The sequence below is a fragment of the Dendropsophus ebraccatus genome, chromosome 11, assembly GCF_027789765.1.
Source record: "Dendropsophus ebraccatus isolate aDenEbr1 chromosome 11, aDenEbr1.pat, whole genome shotgun sequence".
NCBI classification, from domain to species: domain Eukaryota; kingdom Metazoa; phylum Chordata; class Amphibia; order Anura; family Hylidae; genus Dendropsophus; species Dendropsophus ebraccatus.
The window spans coordinates 82,267,933-82,291,401 of record NC_091464.1 but is presented as its reverse complement, the minus strand read 5'-3'; the positions used below and the strand labels follow the sequence as shown (position 1 = coordinate 82,291,401).

At 41.9% G+C, this 23,469-nt stretch overlaps 1 protein-coding gene across 5 annotated transcripts in view; it reads left to right on the top strand.

The window, feature by feature from the left end:
* The window catches only part of ABR (ABR activator of RhoGEF and GTPase), a 278,755-nt gene that overhangs the window by 231,729 nt on the left and 23,557 nt on the right, over positions 1-23,469 (top strand). For all 5 annotated transcript variants that reach the window (XM_069946113.1, XM_069946114.1, XM_069946116.1 and 2 more), the window contains 2 exons: positions 1,671-1,768; positions 2,815-2,946. In XM_069946113.1, the coding sequence (XP_069802214.1) occupies positions 1,671-1,768; positions 2,815-2,946 (230 nt within the window). The remainder of the gene's footprint in view (positions 1-1,670; positions 1,769-2,814; positions 2,947-23,469) is intronic.

The window sequence follows — 23,469 nt, the reverse complement described above, 5'->3', positions numbered from 1 at the left end:
GTCGTGCTTAATATTTATCAGGTCTTCCAATGATGAATCCCATGCAGGAGTTCAGTAGATGGAGACTGAAGCTCATTCACTTTAGTTGCCCTGAAATCATTGCCTTGCTATTTATGGGAGATGGGCTTTGATCTATAATACAAGGCTTCACCTCGCAACTTGATCTTGATTTGCAAAGGCAATTTAACTTGACATTTCCTAGAAAACACATGGGGAATTCACTGCCATTTTACCATTCACAAATTTATTGGGAAGTTAGTTATGTTCTACAATTAGCTTACACATTGCTTTTGAAGAGGACTTTATAATATTTCTATATTAGGCTGAGTTTACATCTGTGTAAAGGCCCTTTTGGGGTCGGTGCAGAACTTTGCTTTAATAGTGGACAAAAATGTTAAAAAAAAAAATTGTCCACTGAAATTTTGCTAAATGAACAGAAACCTGACGGTCCCCATTAAAGTCAATGGCTTCTGTTGTTTTTAGTTGTGCAGCTGACTTTCAGACTTAATTTTTAACTTTCCATAAAGTTAGGAAAATACAAAAAAAACTAAACAAAATAAACTCCATACCTGTCCACATGATGATGGAACACTATGATGGAACCTGACGGGCACACATTATAAGTTAGTGGGCTCAGTTAGTTAGGGTGTTTTTACACTGACAGATAAATCGTTTAAAGTGTCACTGTTGTTTAATTTTTTGCAGAAATCAATAGTACAGACTATTTTAAGAAACTTTGTAATTAAATTTATTACCCGAAAAATGCATTTTTATCATGAAAAAGCAGTTTAAAGCTCTCCCTCCTGTCTTCATGGTTCTCTTATGGAGAGGGGAGCAGTAGATGGAGATGAGGCACCAAAACAGGACAACAAAGAGTTATTTTACAGCTACATCACTGGGCTATCTCCTCTGACAGTCCGCAGTGACCTCTCTGACCTCTGAATACCAGCTTTCACAAAGGTCCCACTGTGTAATCCTTTGTTTTCTGCTCTCTGCTGGTGACTAATCTCCCTCCTTTCTTCTCCCCCTCCCCTCTCCATAGAACAGACAGGGGCCCACCTGATGTAAACCAGTTGAGATTTCCTGAGCAGTGGATGAGACAGAGGAGGAGGGGGCTGGAGAAAGTCTTTCTGAATGCAGATAATGGCATATTTGCCTAATAAACCCAATTACAAAGTTTTATAAAATCACCTTTACTATTTATTTCTGGGGGAAAAAAAATACAACAGTGACACTCTAAGCGCTTATTTAGACGAGAAGATAAATCGCTGCAAAAAGTCATTAATACGATGGTAATTACGATTGTACATATGATGGTATTTGCATTTGTATGTGTGTATAAATATATTATGAACAACCAGTGTTTACACTGAAAGACTTGAAAACGATTAACAATGATCTTGAGGTTAGCCCAAAAGATTAACCACATACGAAACAATTTTCGGTCCTCATTTACTTGTTGCTGCATTTACACCAGAAGATTATCACTTAAATTCAAAGATATTTTGCACGATATTCAGCTTGTGTAAAAGGCCCTAGTTTCCTTTGGTTGACCAGTCTAGCACTAGTGTCATGGTTTCTATTATATTAGAGCCAAACAAATTAAAATTTTGAGCACCGTTTTATGCAATTCATATATCATAACTGAATGTTTCTTGCTGTCTCGGTAGATCTGTACTGCACACTAGAAGTGGACTCATTTGGCTATTTTGTCAGCAAAGCTAAAACCCGAGTGTTCCGGGACACTACAGAACCTGAATGGAATGAGGTGAGTGGTGACGAATGGCTCCCCAGACTGGTTGGTTGCTATATTCCTACACAATGTTGTACTGTATATGTGTACCTGTCATACAGGGAATTAAAGGGGTAGTGCGGCGCTAAACATTTATTTACAAAATAACACACATTACAAAGTTATACAACTTTGTAATGTGTGTTATGTATGTAAATGGCCCTCTTCCCCGTGTTTCCCCCCACCCACGCTAGACCCGGAAGTGTTGATGCAATATACTTACTGCATTCGTGTCGACCCTAGTCGTCATCTTGGGACAATGACGTCGTCTTCAGGAGGCCGGCCAAAGCACTCCTGCCGCCTCTCATGCCGGCCCCCCTATGCCGCGTCACCAGCTGCTCCGCCGCAATTGGCTGAGCATAAGGGCCCTTTTACACAGAAAGATTATCTGACAGATTATCTGCCAAAGATTTGAAGCCAAAACCAGGAACAGACTATAAACAGAGATCAGGTCACACATGAAAGCCTGAGATTTCTCCTCTTTTCAAATCCAGTCCTGGCTTTGGCTTCAAATCTTTGGCAGATAATCTGTCAGATAATCTTTCTGTGTAAAAGGGCCCTAACTGTGCTCAGCCAATTGCGGCTGTGCAGCTGGTGACGCGGCAGAGGGCGGCCGAACTAGGGATGGATGGATGGAGCGGTTTGGCCGGCCTCCTGAAGATGACGTCATTGTCCCAAGATGGCGGACGGGGGTTGACACGAATGCGGTAAGTATAATGCACCAACACTTCCGGGTCTAGCGTGGATGGGGGGGAAACACGGGGAAGGGGGCCATTCACATACATAACACACATTACAAAGTTGTATAACTTTGTAATGTGTGTTATTTTGTGAATAAATGTTTAGTGCCGCTCTACTCCTTTATAATATGGGAAAGAGATTCTCCTGTGCCGGTCAAATAAAACATATGGAAAGTTGATTGGCTTTGCAGGATAACATTTTTTTATGAGCCTAAATATTGGACTTGCCTGTGTTCCGCACCATCAAGAAATATAAGTTTTCCTCCCTTTTCTACCCGGCAGGAGTTTGAGATAGAGCTGGAGGGTTCTCAGTACCTGCGGATCCTGTGCTACGAGAAGTGCTACGACAAAAGCAAGCTCAACAAGGACAACAATGAGATTGTGGACAAGATCATGGGCAAGGGACAGATCCAGGTACAGAATTTATCCCCTCTACTAACTTATGTAACCTGGCAGAGACCTATATTCTGCTTGTTGTGGCCCGGGATCTGGGTGAGCGGTAGATTCTGGCCATCAATCCCGTGTTTCAGTGTCCGTTCATTAACCTTCATGGGTTTATCCAAAGGCTCCTGGAATCTGTGGATCCGTCATTGTTTTACTTGAATAGATTTTGTATTTCTGTGAAATCTGTATAAACCCGTCTGAGGCCAGACCCTGACAATTCAGTAATGATGAAGCAGCAGGGTTGTTGTCTAATTTGGCTGGATGTGTACTGAGAAATGCTGCAGTATATTTAGCTAAAACCCTCTTGGCTGTTTCTATAGGCTGCATTATTTAAAGGGAACATGATGGACATGCTACTGTGTCTGTGGGCGAGCGGGACTAGGAGGAGGTTAGACATGTCGTTTTTGTAGGACAACATTACAGTATAAGGCTGTGCTTATATCCAAAATTGCACTAGACATTGGTAGTATATGTCAACCGAACAGAAGGTATGCCAACATATACCACTGCATGTCCGTGACAGATCCATTGAGTTTATTGAACCAATAGAATATAATGGTCTGTTTTTTGATTATATATAGTATATTTAACTATTGTGAGACAGAAAACCACAAGCGGACATTCTTTTTTGTCCCACTTACAAAATGATTATGATTATGTCCACTTGTTTGATCCATTGAACATGGTGGATCCAGCCCAAGTATGCTGTGGTATAGGTCAGCGTGCTGTTCTGCTGTATGCCAACATGTGCCATGTTAGCCTAACTTGTAATTTGACTGAAGTCCCTGCTTATTCTGTGCTAATAAGTCCATTGGGTGGAATGACTTGATGATTAAGGGTATGTTCACACTGAGTAAAACAGGTAGATTTCTGTGCAGAGCCCCATCGCACACTCCACTCGGAATCCCCCAGTGTGTCAATGCGATGCCTCCCATTGACACTCTTGAGGCAGGTGGGATTCCGAACGGAGTGTGCGGTGGAGGCTCTGCACAGAATTCTGCCTGTTTTACTCAGTGTGAACATACCCTTAATATAAAAGCCTCTCCTCTATTTAATAATAATAATAATATTTGTATAGCGCTAACAAATTGTTATGCTGTTTGCCTTTGAGACAAGTTAAAGGGATTGTCTCATCAATTATTACATTTAGATTAGGCAAAACATAATTTTTTAATTGGAATTATTAAAAAAAAAATCGGTTTACTCTCTTGATATTACGTTTGCGTACTTGATTCCTTCTCAAAATGTCCTCCAAATGCCTGCCATTCAGGTGGTCACACGTGTTCAGTAGATTAGTCTCATTACCTGGCTCCTACACGGGTAGGGGATTGATTTCTGCCATTGTGCAGGTCATCTAATAATTGGTCTTCTAGAATTGGCTTCTTCTTGTCAGCCCTGATATGCATGTACACAATGAGCTGTAGTAACAATTTTGCGATGTCATTGCTGCGGACACATCAGGGGACGGTGGAGTAAAGGGCAATTTATTTTAGCAATTTTTCAAAATGTTTGTCTGTTTTCTTAAAATCCCAGACACCTCCTTTAATCATGAACTTTCTAATCGCTTTTTGTCAGTAAATGTAGCATCTCGGGTAAAACATGCATATATTTTAAATAGTTTCATGCATTTCCCCTAAAAAAAAAAAATCCTGAAAATAAATCGTAGCAGTCCTATGAGCGCTCCGGCTGGGGGAGGGGAGCTCATCTCTGATGAAATCCTCATTCTTTTTAAGGTTGTGAAGATGGTGCCCTGCTAAGAGATTGATGCCTGTATAAGTAATGGCATTCTGAGTATGTGGCAGTGGAGCCCAGTGTTGTGTACTCTACATTGCGGTTCTTGTGATGTAATGCATAAAACGTGCAGTAATTGTCATGTTTCTCATTACTATTCAACTCTGGGGGGTGGCATGCTCTCCATCTCTTCTGCGGTGAATCTTTGGGGAGAAAGCAGGAATGCATCTCAGTTAATTTCTTCCTTCCCTCACAGGGGATGGTGTCAGCCCATAGACCCCTAACACGGCCCCCTGATATCCCATATAATTACCTCTTCCCCTTGAACTGGGGTCAGACCAGAGAGGTACAATGTTCGGAGGGATGGAAGTTTTACTAGGAAAGCATAGGCTAATATATTATCCTGTCCTTCCCCCAGTATGGGGCTGGCAGCGAATGGTACAATATATGGCCCATAGCTTTAGTTATTCTTGGTGAAATATGAGATAACCTTTCACTAGTCAAGTACTAAACGTCACTGGAAACTCTGCATATAAATGCGACAGTCTCCCTCTGTCTCATCCGCTGCTCCCAGATACAAATCCATTTTGCTGTTAGGCTCTAATGTGTTTTCTTAATGATAAGACTTTAAAGCATTATATAATCCTTGTATTTTAACTCCCACCTCCGAGACAAGGCTGAAATATTTTTTTATCATCATCTATCACAAACTAGAGAGAGTCCTTCGTCGACTGTGAGAAAATGTCCAGGAAGTGGCGTCTGCTCCTACCAGTGTAGTGATCCAGACTCCCCATCACATAGTAATAGAAGTGATGTAACCGCTCAAAGTAAACACATAGCCTTGATCTTAGGCTTCATTTAAATGTTTAGTGATTTTCAAGGTCCGTGGGTGAAGTCCCCAATGTACCTCTGTGATCTGTGAAAAAATTTAGGAATTTCAAGTGGAATCCACATGATGGGTTCCGATTGAAATTCCATGTGTCCCATTGACTCAATGTGATTTCTCAAGTTGATGGGACCGGCGGAACTTCAAGCAGAACTTCCTTACCATGAGAGAGAATTCAACAAGTAAAGTTGTGACCGTGTATTCTGTTTTACCCAAGCTTAGCTTTACATTCCTCCTGTCACACAACGTGTAATGGTTTGTGGCTGCAACTAGAGGGTAAAGGCCTTGTTTTTACTCTCAGGGCTATTTTGGGATTTGCAGAAATTTCCCAGGCCTTGCCATGTCTTACTTTCCCTGAATATCCTCCTGAACATCTTATGTGTACTGCTGGTCATGTATCGCACATTTCAACAAGGGTCCAGCATAGCTTTGACTTTTGATCCAGCTTTTAACATAGCATGTTGTGAGTTCTCATTTTCGGAATAAATTTCTCAATGCAAATGTACCATCGGTTATAGAGATGAGCGAACCTCAAGCATGCTCCAGTCGATCCGAACCCGAACTTTCGGCATTTGATTAGCGGTGGCTGCTGAAGTTGGATAAAGCCCTAAGGCTATGTGGAAAACATGGATATAGTCATTGGCTGTATCCATGTTTTCCACACAACCTTAGAGCTTTATCCAAGTTCAGCAGCCCCAGCTAATCAAATGCCAAACGATTGGGTTCGGATGGACTCGAGCATGCTCCAGGTTCTTTCATCTCTAATCAGATACAAAGTGTTTTTTTTTTTTTTTTACATTATCCCAGGGATTCCAGTGATGTGAGCCTTTTTCAAAATAGCGTTCAGTGCCGTTCTTTTCCCATGCCCCGGCGCCCCCCAGTGTAACGATATCCCCTCCCCTCTGTGACGTGCTTCCATTCTTTCTAATGTAGGGGTAGACGATATCTTCACACTGTGGGGCGGCACTCTGCCAGTGCCGATCGGGTAAAAAAAAAAGCGTTGTACCTGATGATGGTTTCTGCAGGCAAGTCCATCTGATAAATAATAAAGGGAGTCCAAATCCCCATCCGACAAATCTGTGCTGTCATTTATTTAATTGAAAATAATGGGGCATGGATTGAAAGCAGAATTTACATATTTTGGTGTGGAATTTGCATGGACACATAAAAATCTGTGCCTGTACCTGAAATAAAGACTCAAGGGGTCCAGCCACAGTACTTTATGCCACCCACACCATAATCCTGAGATTGTGTGTGCTGTTCCCTTTCCAAGATGGAAATTGCAAAACTAAGAAGGATATGGTTATGGTGCAGAGCAATGAAGGTCCATCCTGTTCATTGATGAATCCCGCTTTTGTCTGACACAATGATTGGCGAAGATTGGTGGGGAGAATACATGGGCAATGCTATAAAGAGGCCTTCACGAAGGGATGTAACACCGGTCCTACCTCCTGGGATTGGATTGTATGGACGTACCCCTCTAGTCTTCATTCCAAGTACATGAACAACTTGACGTTACATTGGTTTGGTCATGGAACCAGTGGTGCGGCCAATTGCTTGGTCTAAACGTGTCACCATAGCCTGCAGCCTCCCTGGACTTGTCTTCTATTGAGCACATCTTTGACGTCATTGGCGGCAATTGTAATTGCCAAAGGGCATTCAGAGTGGCAAAACATTCCTTAAACAACTATCTATAACCTTATTGGTGGCATGCCAAGACATGTTGTACACATGGCACTTATACCCAATACTGAATAAATCCTAAATCATCATTTACACATCATTAACATGTCTATTGAGCCTGTGATTTCCATAACGCCACGACTTTTCCTCCTTGGTGTTGCAGTCTCAGTATTGAGGAGTGTAGATAAGACATGAACGTGCCAGCTTTTCATTCAGGCTTTCCTAATGGTTGACAATTGTTGTAGAAAGTCTAAATTCCTGGAATATTCCGTGCATGTGTGTTGTGTTAGCAGCCGTGTATGAAGCGGACGTTGTTATAGAGCGGGAGCCGTGGACCTTTCTGCTTGTGATAGACTTTCTAGCCCTAATTGGACAGATATTCTGTGTAGTAAGCGGCGGTGTCATGTATGATTGCCCATGTGGCACGGTATATGCCGCTCTCCAGGCTTCCTGCTTCTTATGTTTCTAATTATATCTGTCCCTTCCCACCGGGTCCATTATCTTCCACCAAAGATCCCAATTTAATTACTGTAAATGAATGCAGCAGACCCGCTATAATGATAGCTTTATCATCGTGGTTGTTTCATAGAATAATCATAGGCCGTAGCTTCAAGTTATACTGTACAGCTTTCTGATCCCAGCAGCCTTTTGGGTGATGACACTTGGGATTGTGCCATCTGTTAGAGAAGCCAGAATTGTCCGCCAAGTGCCCAACCCCTTGAGGGTTTTTCTCTAATTTTATAAGTTGAAGAGAAGCCTACACTCCTATGTGAGGTACTAGACAGCAGACCTCATGAGATTACAGAGGAGCTGTCACCTCTCCTGACCCATCTGTTTTAGGAAATACTAAGGCTGGTTTCACACTGGCATAATATAGATGTAAGTCCTGGCCCGACCACGGGTCTAATGGTCTGAACTGACACATCAGACACATCCTGCTCACAGGAAGAATGGTAATACCCAGTTCATTCATATATTTTCAGGAGGAATAACAGGGCAGATGGTTCAGTATAGAGTTGCTAGGTAATCCAGCTTTAATATTTCATAGTGAATATAGTTATTAAAGTGGTATTTGACCCAAGAGATAAAAATTGAAATGTTCCCAAACCTACATGGTCTTACCAAGTCCTCCTGAGTATTTTGAGCCATCTACCTTCTTTCTAGCTGCCGCTGATCTACATAGATTAGAAAGAGATATAAAACAATTGTGTTTCCCTTTTTTGTGTGTTTCTTTTTCCCTATACTGCTTAGGAGGCTTTTTCTGTTCTGTTTCTTCACCCCTTGGCCAGGTACTCACTGATTGGTTGGATGTCAGTGGTGGGCGGGGTTACAGATGAGGTGTAACAGTTTGCCTGGCAACAGAAGAGACATCATGTGACTTTGGTCTCAGAAGGGAGGGGGGGAGGATAGAGGAGTGGAGACAGAGTGGACCAGGCAGTGAGGATTTTCTGCAGCTTCAGGCTGGGTTCACACTATGTATATTTGAGGCTGTATTTGGTCCTAATGCCAGGTCCTCATAGCAACCAAAACCAGGAGTGGATTGAAAACACAGAAAGGCTCTGTTCACATAATGTTGTAATTGAGTGGATGGCCGCCATTTAACAGTAAATAACGGCCATTATTTCAATATAACAGCCGTTGTTCTAAAATAACAGCAAATATTTGCCATTAAATGACGGCCATCCACTCAATTACAACATTATGTGAACAGAGCCTTTCTGTGTTTTCAATCCACCCCTTGTTTTGGTTGCTATACAGCCTCAAACATACAGCCTCAAATATACGTAGTGTGAACATAGCTTCAGGGTGTAAGGCAGGATGTGCTGCAGAAAAAGGGACCAATTCATGTAACAGAAATCTATTGCAAACAAGCTGAGATTATGGGTGGGGATTAAACAGGATTAAATCTTTAAGTGGAGTACCCCTTTAACTAAAACAAAAGTGAAGTCCTTTATAAATTGACAGCTCATTTTTGGGAGTAAAAAAAAAAACTTATTTAAACCTACTACATTATAGTATGAAAAGAAACCACAGAGAAATTGCTTCCATTTTGGTATCATCCATGCATGCTAACCTTTTAGAGCCCTGTTATCAGGTCAATGTTCCCCAGTGGCATAGGCCCAGTGATGTGAGATCTGCATGATAGGCACTCATAGCTTCGAAGCCTCCAGCCCATCAAAAAGAGCCTTTGGTGACTTTTGCTATGTGACCTCAGCATTTTGAGCTCCAATTTCTTGTGATAGCGGCACAATGGTTTCCCCTTGGTAACCTGCCATTGTGCCACAACAGTCGCTATACACCCCTATTCTCAGAATGTATCTTTCCAAAAGGGAAATCTATTTCCTGCAAATGCATTCTTACCTCCTTATGATAGAAGGATAAGAACAAGATGCAGTGGGTGAAGCTCTTTCCCACGTTCACATGCAGAATCTATGTAGTCAGCATTCTATATGTTAGAGGTGGCAGCTGGATTTGATCCACAGAATATATCAAGTTTGTTTCTTGAGCACCTCGTATATTTCACGTTCTCGTGCAGCCATATCCACTCACACAGCCCTGGACCAGACTCAGCTTTTCTCATATAACCTTTCTGAATATTAATCATTTATATTGCCCAGTGTTAACCAATGTAGCAGTGCTGACTTTTTACAATCTACATTGGATATCTGGTGAACCAGTGAACAATGCATTAGGTGTTACTCTATCTTTATTATAAAGACCATAAATAAAAGTAACATATTACATGTGGTGAAAGTTACAGTGTTCCTGTCATTTGCAAAAAGTTTTGACATGTACAGAAGACATGTTAAAAGTTCTGATCGGTTGGGATCTGTGTGTTCAGACCTCCACCAATCATTAGAATGGGTCAGGAGAAGAGGCTTACACAAGTGTACCAGTGTAGAGGGAAAACAGCTCTGACAGCAAACTAAAGGCTGTAGAAGAAAAAACTAAGCAAATAGCTATGAAGAGTGGAATTTTGCACCATAATAAGAACAAAGCAAGAATAAACGCTTTGTTAAACTTGGAAATGTTTTGACGGCCCAATAGAGAATGAATAGAGGGTAGGCCGAACACACACTATGCACACCATTCATTCAGGACTGTTTTGTCCCCATTCTCAGGATTTGTAGTGGTCCCAGAATTTGGACCCTCTCCTATTAGCTTGTTGGATAGGAAATAACTTCTTCAGAAGGGAATACCCCATTAAAGGGGTAGTTCACAAAAAAAAATCTTTCAAATCAACTGGTGCCAGAAAGTCCCAGAGATTTGTAATTTATTTCTATTAAAAAATCTACACTCCTCCAGCACCTATCAGCTGCTGTATGTCCTGCAAGAAGTGGTGTATTCTTTCCAGTCTGGAGAGCAGGAGAGGTTTTCTATGGGGATTTGGAAAGTTCCTGACATAGACAGAGGTGGCAGCAGAGAGCACTGTGTCGGACTCGAGAGAATACACCACTTCCTGCAAGACATACCGCAGCTGATAAGTACTGGAAGACTAGATTCTTTTTTTATGAGACGTATATGACAAATCTTTGGCACTTTTTGGCACCATTTGATTTAAAAGAAAACTTTTTTTGGGTGAATTACCCCTTTTAAGAGCGGGCATGCAGAAATAACTGTAGCACAATTTTATGAACCTTCCCTTAAAAGTCACATAAACATCTAATAGCACATGGCCCAAAGAGGAGGCGTATCAGTAAAGCCCCAGAAGAAGACAGCTTAAACCTCTCTTTATTATGCATTGTTATGGTGCGTTTACACAGAGAGATTTATCTGCTAGATTTTTGAAGCCAAAGCCAGGAATGGATTTAAAAAGAGTATAGATTCCAGTCTTTCCTTTATGACCTGTTCCCTGTTTATAGTCTGTTCCCGGCTTTGGCTTCAAAGATCTGTCAGATAAATCTCTCTGTGTAAATGCACCATTATTTAGTTCAGTGGCATCAAATAAACCATCAAAATATGACCCACCTGGCTCCTATGATAGAAACAACCAGATGTGATGCCAGGCTATACATAGCACACGGATTGTTTAGCTGTAGATGTAGCCAGCTTGATCTTCTATTGCCATGGGTAAGCATACAGTAAGATGTGCAGGTTGGGTACAAGCTGTGTGACATGCGCCAGACTTGAAATGTGATCTGTCCTGTTACAAGACATCGGCCTCATACTTTAGTATTGTTTCACCCCCGCTGTGGTGTAATTGTCCCCAGTCGGAGGCACCTTGTAAATATTCATCATTCCCTCCTGTCTTGTCCAGTAGGCAGGAGAGGAGCTGGATGTCAAGGGCCACAGCTGTGCCTGGCACTGGATGATTAATGGCCCTCCCGCTGGTATCTCGGCCTCATTACATACATGTAGGGTGAGCCACGTGCACATTGTTACCCAGGAGGTGGCACGTCATTGTGAGCGGCGTGGACATTGTTACTATCCCCGAGCTGGAGAATCCATATCATTACACCGGAGGTAGACATGGCGTTCGGACACTTCCCATTAGATGCTTTGTATTTAATGACATAACATTTTGCTTGACTTTAAGAGAACCATAAATCACAGATCTTCTGACATTTCCTCATATGCAGCCATTCCCTATGATCCTATGTATGCAGCATCCATGCCTTATGCCTATTACTCCAAAATGTGCCTCATTATACAGCATGCAACTGATACATTTACAGCGCTGCGGAATCTGGCGGCGCTGTACAAATAAATAGTATTATTTACAGGGGGTTTCCAGTCAGTCTCATTGGTTGTATAGAGAATAATACTTGTCATTGGCTTATTATTGTTATTGGTGGTAGCTACATAATTAAAGGGGTGCCAGAGATTTCTAATTTACTCCTATTTAAAAATCTCAAGTCTTCCTCTACTTATCAGCTGCTGTATGTCCTGCAGGAAGTGGTGTATCCTTTCGGTATGGAGAGCAAAAGAGGTTTTCTATGGGGATTTGCTACTGATTTGGACAGTTCCTGACATGGACAGAGGTGGCAGCAGAGAGCGCTGTGTCAGACTGGAAAGAATACACAACTTCCTACTGGACATACAGCAGCTGATACGTACTAGAAGACTGGAGATTTTTTTTTATAGAAATAAAATACAGATTTCTTGATTTGAAAGAAAAAGTTTTTGTGCGAACTAGCCCTGCAAGTATAGAACACCATGCTGGATTCTCAGCCTTTTATTGATTACCATCACTACTACTTGTACAATTACTCACTCATGGCGTCTGCCCAGCTCTTTCATAGGCCACTACACAAAGTACTGACATCCCATCCTCCCTCAACATCACAAGGCCAGACGGCATCCTGAAAAAATTATAAATGTGAAATATTAGATGATGGAAAGATGTATGAAAACTAGCTCCTCCTCAGATAGAAGGAAACTGGCCCTCTAGTGCCACCTATAGGCAGCTTTTCTGTAAGTCAGTGTATAACCTGTTAAAGTCTAGATAAGTAGAAACCCATCTGACCACTTCTGTGATGACCCAAATCAACACCTGACTGGTCGGATCATCTGACCTGCAGTCTCACCAGGACCTATGTAATAGACTTGTGTGAAATCAGCCTTACAATAACATCATGTCCTACAGATCTGCACTCATTTGTCTTGTTACATCACAATAAGGAACAGGTCATGGAGTAGAGAACCTTGGCTCTCCAGTTACTGCTAAACTACAACTCCCATCATGCCAAAGGCTGTCCAGGCATGATGGGAGTTGTAGTTTTGCAACAGCTGAAGAACCAAGGTTTCCTACCCCTGGGATAAAGGGTAACATTACCTGATAGATTTCCTTATAGAACACTTTGTCTTCTGTTCTGCTTCTGTATAGAAGAAGCAGGCTCAGTGTGACTGCCACTGATGGTATGTTATAATGATCAGTGTTGGTAGAGAAGAGTGTCTATGATATAGCCTGTTATAGCTGAGCCTTGTGGTCCTTGTTATTCTGCTGGATGTATGCGGTGCACATGTAACGCATCAGTACGCTCTTCAGGCTTCACCGTGCCCTTGTAACTTGTCAGAATTTAACCTTTCTCCATTTATTTGAATACATTTTAATGAATTGTCAAACATCTAGCGACCTGGTTATAAACTGCACAGCCTTCAATCTATATTGTGAAGTCTTTTTTTTTTCTTCTTCTTCTAATTGTATTTCAAAGGGAAGCCTAGTACTATAATACAGTATTACCCAATGCAATACATGGAGCTGAGACAGTCCCCCTGTAAACCTGGTAGATGTGCCACTGCCAGTATGGTGGATCTTGTGCCTTAAGATTGTAAGGAATTACAGGAAAATCTTGGGAAGGTATTGTACTACATATTATACTATAACTATAGTTCAATTTTAATCACTGTAATATATTCCAGGCTATTACCATAACACAGCTGGTTATTATTCATGAATTCTCTTTACGATGCAATCCCTTAGTGTGCCGCTTGTCATAACTTTCACGTCAGTCACGTCCTTACCACCAGACACATCACTTTAGCATTGTATTAGGTGGCGGGTGTATTTTCCTCAAGGTGACACCAGATGTAGTCATCAGGTCAGTGTGATGACAGTCCTCTGTTTTCACCTCTCGTGCCCGTACTTGACAGGTCACGTCACCTCTTGACCATCACTGGTGGCCTGTTAGTAGTTACAAGGACCCTAATAATGGTCAGAGCTTTCGCCATGTGTCCGTGGATGTGAAGTATGTGTGGCCGCAGCGGGCTCTGGATGGGAGAACATACTGTGTAACTCACTGACACAGCTGTCATCTGTGCCCCCCTTCTGCTTCGTTCTGTTATGCTAACAGATTGAGGTCCTGACCCCTCTCCCATCCCTATAAAGTCTTGTTTAGACTGAGCTCTCACTGCCCGTCTTCTGATAGAGACTGACAGAGTAATAGATGTAGGGAGAGCTGGACGTGCTGGGTGCGGGGCTACATGGGTGGCTTGTGCACTTCCGCAGCAATAAGTACAAGGCTTAATATGGAAGTGCATGGTGTTATTAATCTGATCGGAGGAAAGCCATTTGTTATATGTAACGTGGGTGTTCAGGATTACTAATCTAGAGCCCAGAGGGACCCACACAGATTTATAGAGTGACGCGGTGCTCACACCATACATGACATGCTTCATAGCAATAATTAGTTCCTTTTTCATCATACAGAGTCTCTTATTACCCCCTTTTGGTACATCTGTATTTTGCATCCATCCATAGATGTAAGCCCAGACCAGAAGTGATTCTAAGAGAGGGGCAAATCCTTCCATCGTGGTTTTTCTTCTCTCTTCTTGTGCTGCCCTTGGTTTTAGCTTACTAAGGCCCCATTCACGTGTACACACAATTTCTCCGTAATTGCAGATCCGCAGACAAATTGGGATCCCTTTGTTTTCTATGCGCCTATTTACGCGTCCGCAAGCTTTTGCTGATTCGAAAATTACGAAACAGAACACCCAGAAGTCTGTGGGATCTCCATTTTTTGTGGACGTTATGGACATTACCTTAGTGATGTCAACAAAAATAAAAAGGGAAAAGAAAATGCTAGTCAGCAAAAACAAATAAATAAATAAATGCTGATCCGCAAAAATATACTGACGTGTGAATGTACTGGGGAGAAATATTGACTATACGTGCAGTTGTTAAAGTGGCCTAAAGCATGAAGGGTTCTAATACACTTGCTGATACTTGCAGTAAGTGATCAGTGATCTCGTAGATCAGCACTCCTCTAAAGAGCCGGTAAAAGGCTGGACCTCTGCATGAGGAGGGCTGCGCACACTCTCCTCTGGATGCTGCCATTATGCATTGGCTGCACATCCCCTATTACAACCAGTGATGGATTTAAAGTAAGTTAAAACAATACGATCAACTGACAGACATTTGCCGCCTTGTCAGCAAATCGCTGAAATCCAAGACAATGCAATTTTACCTATTAAAAAAAATAATCTATTGACTTCAGTAGGGAATGTTCAAAAAGAGAATGATGTCCCTATTCAATGTAGTTCTATATGTATGCTCAAAAACACATGAAAAACCCCATTGAAATCAGCACCAAAATTCACACAGTAGATTCTATGCAGATTTTGAGATACTTCCCCCCCCCCCCCCCCAAACCCTAAAGGGAAAATGTATTCATATATAGATGATTTGTTGTAAAATTTCAGCAAGTAAATCAGTTCTCTTCCATCGAATGACCAGGACAGTCACAGGACATTTTGCAGCATGTCTGCCACGTGTGAAATTGCCTTGAGTAGTAAAGACGAAGAGTGTGACATCATAGGGTAAGGAGTGTGACATCATGCCCATACACACTGATGGACAGCTTCCCCTAAATGTAGCATATTCTGTGTAATCAAAGATTCATTGTCAGTGGTGGAAGCCAGAACCATGGGCTCACTACCACAGTATGGTTAAAGGGAATGTGTCAACTAAATTTTCTTTTAATGATTAGAATTGGATACTAAAATTTGTTCTTCTATTCTAATCTATTTGTATTTTCTGACTGTAATTTTTATTTATTTCAATATTTGTTCATTGGTATGGGGTGGCCATATTGCCTGGGGAGTTCTTAACAGCATTTAGTGACATGCTTTACAGCAAGCCTCATGGACATAGACAACAATAGGCATTGAGATGGACCTTGAGATGAATGTGAAACATTACTAAGCACGCTCTGTGACCATTCAGTGGTCATTCCACAGGGAACTACTTTTATCTCCTCTATCTACTGGTGTCACAGGATGCTGCAATGCTGTACAGATCACTTTACAGCAGCCTCCTCTTATCACCATAGACACAACAGGAAGTCTCAGCTTAGTTTTACCCCCACTGCAAGATCTCTGGAATGTTTTATAATATAGATAGAAAAATAGAAAATTAAAATAAACATCACCAAAAATTCTTAAAGAATATGTTTAACATAAAAACAGTATTTAAACTAGAAGTCCTTTTCTGATGACACCTTCCCTTTAAGGATCAACAGTGTCTTATGCTAATCATTCTGCTAAATAGTATTCTCATCATTCTCCTGATTGGTGGGGAGTCAGAGGGGTGACAGACATAAGTGAAGCTGGTCAAAAATCGCTTTAAATAATATAAAACTCAAAGGCCTTTTTATACTTTGCGGCATACAGTATGTGACGGTATATAGACCTAACAGTACAGAACATAAATCATTTTCACATTTTCCTATTATATACAACACGTTTCTCTTATTTCCCTTAAGTACAGTACAAGCTTGCGAAATCTCAGGTGTCTTCTGCTGCAAGTAGGGGGTCAGTCTGTATAACGTTGTATATGGCTATGACTGAGAGCTAAAAAACTGCTGGAAACATGTCGGGACCACTGTGTGTGTGAGTGGACAGCAATAAGAAGTATACTAGATTCTTCCCCTTTAAATATGCTCACTAGCTTTGTGCGTTTAATATTAGATAAGAAGAACAAGATGGCAGTGTGTTGACCTATGACGGGAAGGTTTTGGTTTAGGTGACATGCTATGTAAGAGATATAATAGAAGTAACCTTTCTTGTCTCTGTGCCATTCAGTAAATGTTACATGCGCCTATTCATACTGTATACACCCCTAGTGCTGCTCTTTTGCTTTTCCAGGTGCTACTTAGATGTTTGTTTTTCTCTGCACATACATCTATATATAGATGGGAAAAAGTGCAAAACAATGCTAAAGCTGAAAATGCAAAAAAAGGTTCCCCATAGGCAGTGCGGCCGTAAGTGAGTAGAGACTCCAACCCTGCCAAAGAATCCACATGTGACTACAATGTACCCCTTTTCCCTGAAAATAAGACAGACCCTGAAAATAAGACTTAGTAGAGGTTTTGCTGGATTGCTAAATATAAGGCCTCCCCTGAAAATAAGAACTAGCAAAGTTTTTGTTTGGAAACCTGCTGCGAACAGAACACCAGGACATGCAGCTGGGATTCTTTTTAGCCCGCCGCCATTTCCCCCTATCTTCACCGTCCATTGCAGAGCAGCTGCATGCAGGACATGAAGACTGTCAACTACCACCAACCCCGGCCGTCACATGTAACTGTGCAAGCTAGGCATCAAGAGGCCTGTCACCTGCTGCCATCCCCGATGTCCCCTACCGCCAGATGTAGAGCTGCACACAGTCTGCCGTTATCCTGACGCCATACCGTACGCTGTCCCTGCTGTGCTGTACAAGTGTGCTGTGTTGAGCTCCCCCTGGTGTCCGAAAGCCGCCATACCGTATGCTGTCCCTGCTTTGCATGTTACATGTGAATTGTTCTTCATGGTAAAATAAGACAGGGATACATGCTAGTACAGTGATGGCTAACCTTGACACTCCAGCTGTTGTAAAACTACAAGTCCCATCATGCCTGAACAACCAAAGATATGGCTTTGGCTGCCCAGGTATCATGGGAATTGTAGTTTTACAACAGCTGGAGTGTCAAGGTTAGCCATCACTGTGCTAGTACAATGTGATGCTGATATGTAGATAGTGACTAGTTATAGGTTGTTTTCATACATTTTCTCAATATTTTTTTGCCAAAACTAGGAGTGACACCAGTGCAGAGAAAAGAGGTGCAAGTCTTTTTGTTATACTGTAGCTGTGTCCTGTGTCACTTGCACCCTTTGGTTGTGGGCTAATAATATACACCGCAAGCACTATAGGAAGCTTACTGCACACAGGTATTTACATTGTTCTCTGTAATAACAGTATGCAGTAAGCTCACATCTGTGTTTGTGTTCTCCGCTTCATTTACGCTCATCTCATCCGTTCATTAGAAAAATGGATTCCAGTGGGTCAGTTTTAAAATAAAACGGACTAAAAACAGAAATCTAACTTTCTTTCAGGATTTTAAATGAAAGTCTATGGCGACCAATGCAGATTAGTTTGTCGTTACCAGGATATATTGTAAACCATTGCCAAATTATGTGCACCGAGCCTTAGTTGGGGCTACAAGCAGTGATCAGGGATGTAATCTATGCCTATGCAGGGGATTTTAGACTCTATCAGAAAAATGCATCTCTGCAATAAAGTCATGTTAGAAATCACAAGCACAGAGAAGGCAGATAGTGTAGCCCTTCCGGCCGCCATGCTGGAATGTTAATGCTTTGCAGGGTTTATGGGACGGCAGCGAGATGCATTCCATCCCTCACTGTTTTTCTGCTTTGCTCCGCTATCAACTAAATGTGTTTAACACAAGAGCCACAACACTTCGGCCTCATTGCTTGGAGAAAGGCAAAATGTGCGATCTTACACTGAGCAAATAAACACTTTGTGTCCATGTGTGGCTTCCCCAATCTATCGGAGAGGGTAATAGGTTTTTGTTGGCTTGTCTTTCACCGCCGGATGACTATAACACCCAGATGTCCCACCTCTCTGCTTTTACTAAAAGATTCTTTTTACAATTCACATTAAATTTTCTTACCCACTATAAGTGCAATATCTATCTATCTATCAGTAACAGCTATTGCAAAATAACCCTGTGCCAGCATTAGTCAGTGTATTCTGCCCATAGCTGTATTATAGATTCATGTTGTGCAGATCACCAGCACCCATGGCCGCTATGGTCCCGTACTGTATGGATTCCAGGAGATAAAACAATTGCTATGGCTTGCCATAGTATGGAGGCAGAATACAAGATGCCTACAGCTTTGCAGTACAGACCATTTAAGGGGTGGTCCAGCAAAAATCTTTTTCTTTTAAATCAACTGATATCGGAAAGTTATATAGATTTGTAATTTACTTCTATTAAAAAATCTCAAGTCTTCCTATATTTATAAGCTGCTGTATGTCCTGCAAGAAATGTTGTTTTATTTTCAGTCTGACACAGTGCTCTCTGCTGACAACTCTGGCCAAGACAGGAACTCTGTCTCGGTTTTCTATGAATCCCCATAGAAAACCTCTCCTGCTCTGGACAGTTCCGGTCTCGGCCAGAGATGTCAGCAGAGAGAACTGTGTCAGACTGAAAATAAAACAACATTTCCTGCAGGACATACAGCAGCTAATAAGTATGGGAAGATCTGAGATTTTTTTTTAATAGAAGTAAATTACAAATTTATATAACTTTCCGATATCATTTGATTTTAAAGAAAAAGATTTTCGTTGGACAACCCCTTTAAGGACTTCAGTCTTCCCCAGCATTGCTATATGCATAAATCCTTAGTCATGTGTGTTCAGGAAGGAGACATCCAGTATGGTCACCAATGCTTCCGGCACAGGGGCTGCTCCTCAGCCTCTCTAGGTTGCAAAAATAGGTATTCCCAACAAAGACCAAGAAAATACTTAAGATTATGTTGGGAAAAATGGGACATTGGGACAATGGGCGTCCTTCATTAGACATATGTACCAGGAGCTTTTTGCTAGCACATACACCAGGCGTGACCTATAGATATATAGATATATGTGCATACAATATTAATACAGTAGTTACTTTTTTACAAAGGGGAAGGGGGGGGGGGGGTGTTAAAGTATGAAAAATAAAGTATATACAAGTATAAAAATAGGACCATGCATAGTGTCCATATAGATGGTGTGAATGCATTGGCGCCCTCGGCCTGCAGATTTTATAGTAACACTCATCTTCATTTGGTGTATGGTACGTCTCATACTTTGAGGCTGTTGGGTGTTATATACTTCGGCCATCCCCAGAGATGGCTTGTTTGTATGTTACATACTTTCTGGAGATCTGGGACTGGTTGCTGCCAGAGAGACTCCAGCCTCGCTCTCTCTGCCATTGCTGATGTTGGCCCATCTGAGACGTGGGGCCAGCGATTGAAAGCAGATGTGGCTTAAGGGCATTTCTTCTGCTTTTTTTTCTTCTTTTAAATGTGGATTTCATTTTCCCCATCACATAGCTGGGACATCTCTGACAATTTTGTGCTCTAGAATTTAACACACAGATCACTAAATTTGTGCATTTTTTTTTTCTTTGGTAATGTATGATCCAACAATGATCAAGTAATAACATTGTCTTGTGATAGAAGCGATACCCGAGTACCTGCCGCCCGCAGCGCAGTGCCCCCTCCTCGGGGTGTTAGTAGCATCTTGTTATACTCGGCTTTTATCTGCATTATCTATTTTAACCAAAATGAGAGCAGATCCCAGCAGAGGTGACAAGTGAAGCATTCATAAGCTTTTCCTATGGGAATGTTTCCTTGTTGCTTCTGTTCCTTTTTTGGATTTAATACAAAAAACAGAATGGAAAATTGTCCCCTTTTACCCTTATGTAAACTAAGGCCTATTTATTATCTGTTACTGATAAACCAGCAAAACCTTTGAAGATCTGTGAAGAGAATCTATTCACACATATTATTCCTAGTCCTCATCATCTCACAGACCATCTGCTGGAAGCAAAAAAAAAAAACCCTGCAGTCATGTAAATGTGCCTGTCTGCTGGCACCCAAACTTTATTCCTAATATTGTAGCTAGTTCACCTTCTGTAGCACTTTTATAATATATTATTAGCTGCTAGATTACACTACTAGGTGTCATTTTAGGTCAGCTGCTGTGAACCCGCTGCTGCTTTTTTTTTCTTTCCTCTCTGCTTACATAGCACCTTGGAAACCCAGTGCATGAGTAACTTCTTCTCCCTCCATATGCCATTTATAGTGGTGTACTGTGTAAATCATCACCCCGGCACAGTGCAGCCTGTTCTGTCCAGGGCGTTTACTATGGATGACATATCAGAGCGTAGTATGTGATGTGTTGTGCTGTGCTGCAATTGGCTAGAGCTGTAAGGGTGGAGGTAACTATGCTCAGTGCTGGATTAAGTGAGCCATAGGCCCAGGGCTGTTCTCAGAACTTGGTCCTCCTACCGGAACTACAGCAGCACTTACGTGGCTACGACCACTGAATCGCTGAGCTGCCTTGAGAAGTCACGTCTTAAGCCGCAGATCAGACCAGGAAATGGTGGCGCTATCCAGGACCCGACGTTGGAACCGGGGAGGTAAGTTACTGGCGGCCTCTATTTCCACCACTTCCCCGGTCATACAATAAAAATAACCCCAGCCTGGAGTACCCCTTTAAGATCCTTTAACACACTGTGTACAGTTTAAATGTTTTTTAATATAGATGGGCCTCTAAAATGATATGGATGTTGGTCTGGACCCTCACAGATATGGCTCAGTGGCTGGCATTGTTGCCTTGCAGTGTTGGGTCCTAGGTTTTCATCTCACCAAGAACAAACATCGGCATGGAGACTGAGACCAAATACAGTGTCCTTGAATATCCCTTTAACTTAATTTGTGCTGGGGATTTGGAGCTTTGTGTTTGAAAAATGGAGGCTGTACTGTTATAAGGATTTGTCTGCAAAGTAAATGCAACTGGATTCTGAAACCTTTTAGGTTAAATACACAAAATATTTTTTAAGGTCAGATATTTACTTTAAATTCCTATATTTTAGAGTCTGTAACATCCTTTATCTATACGCAGTCACACACAGACTCCACAGAGGCCACTTCTCCCCATGGCCCCCTCTGTGCAGACATAGTATCACTGGTACAGTGTGCCGCTCCCCTCACATTTACATAAGATGTGCCATGAGCAGGGAATAGCTTCATTTGATAGTTTTCCTCATTTCCTTAAATCTTCTATTCTCCACTAGCTAAGCAGATTCCCTGAACAAATGAGATTTATCTCTTCCTTTATTTGCGCTGGATTGAGCTGCCTGGCAATTCATTCTTTGTCAGGGCTTCAGAAGGAAACGTATCAGGCAGAAGAACCATAGAGGGTTTGTCTGGCCAAAGCCGCCGTTATCAGTTACCGTCAGGAGCCAGTATCGCAAATGGCAGAAAATCTACGTCCGCGAAAGGTGACTGCAGCAGCAGCTGTCTGTGTGTGAGACATCGAGGAGAGGAACAATACCAGTCCCACAACGCCAGGGCAGGAAAGACATTGCTCCATTTTATTAGTCCCCTGTCTCAGCCGCCTTATAAAGACAGTGGCCAAAATTGCTTGCGCTACTATAAAGCGACTCATTAAAAGCCATTGCTTAGTGCTTACAGATGGACATATATTTCCAGATAACTGAGTAAAATGGTGTTCCATGATGTAGCCAAGATATGTAAGGTGGCCCTCCAACCTCCCTTTTGTGCACGAGACGCTGAGGAGGATAGAATGTCTCTTACCTTCATCCTCAGCGCCGTTCCTATGCATTTTATAGTTATATCCACATGCTTATTGGGTGTTTATGAGAACTGGAGGCCGGCTGTCCTTCCTACTGAATATCAGCGGGTTGGCCGGGGAGGGTTTAATCGGTGCTCTAAGGATTTATAAGTCTTGCCACTAGCGGCAGATTTGTTTTTTGTGGATATAACTATAAAATACACTGAAACGGCGCAGAGGATGAAGGTACAAGATTTACCTTCATCCTCAGCACCCTGTGAGTTTGCAGCAGGTTCGATTCGTGTATAGTATTTGCTCCATATTTCTAATATAGACTCCCCAAGTACGAAGCCCACACCTGACAATTGTGTAGTGGACCCACTCAGTAGTGTGGTATCTGTTATAGGCCGCCACACAGTACAATGGGTGAGCAATCCGAAAATCTCTCATCAGCGGGCCGGATGCCTTGTGTTTTATAGGACACAAATTAATCTGGGAGCCATATGTGCTTCCCGTTAAGACATCTAAAGGCCATGTTACGGATTGTCCGCCTTTGAAGTCATTTAGTAATCTTGATAAAGCAATCCCACTATTCCGTCTACACTTGCTCTCTCCTTATAATCTGCTTTTTTGTTACTGTGGAAGTTATTAACTATAACTCTAACTTGGTTATATTTTTTATCTTATCCGCCAAGATCCCTTGGGACCAATAGGGTAACATACGGAAACTTGTCTCTGGAGGTGGGGGTTATTCCTCTGTAATAAGATCATCAGAGACCTACGATATGACCGCGATAATGGAGAAAAATTCCCATTAATGTTGTGTCCGTCTTCCTGATTATTTGCAAATAGATGAAATGCTCATGGGAGCGTATGAGAAGCAGTGCCTGTGTTTTTCTAATGCGGTCACCATAGAGATATATTGTCCCCACGGACTTTGATATTTTCAGCCTTTATGGAATATAATCACTTTTCAGTGTGTTTCTATGCATTTGTGTTCAGGAGAGATACCTGGATATTAAGACACATCAAAGTTATAGACCATAAACTTTCCATGTGTTTAGGACTTTACCCCCCCATACTCTGCATCAGCCACCCCCTGCTTAACCCAGATGGATTTTCCAGCCTG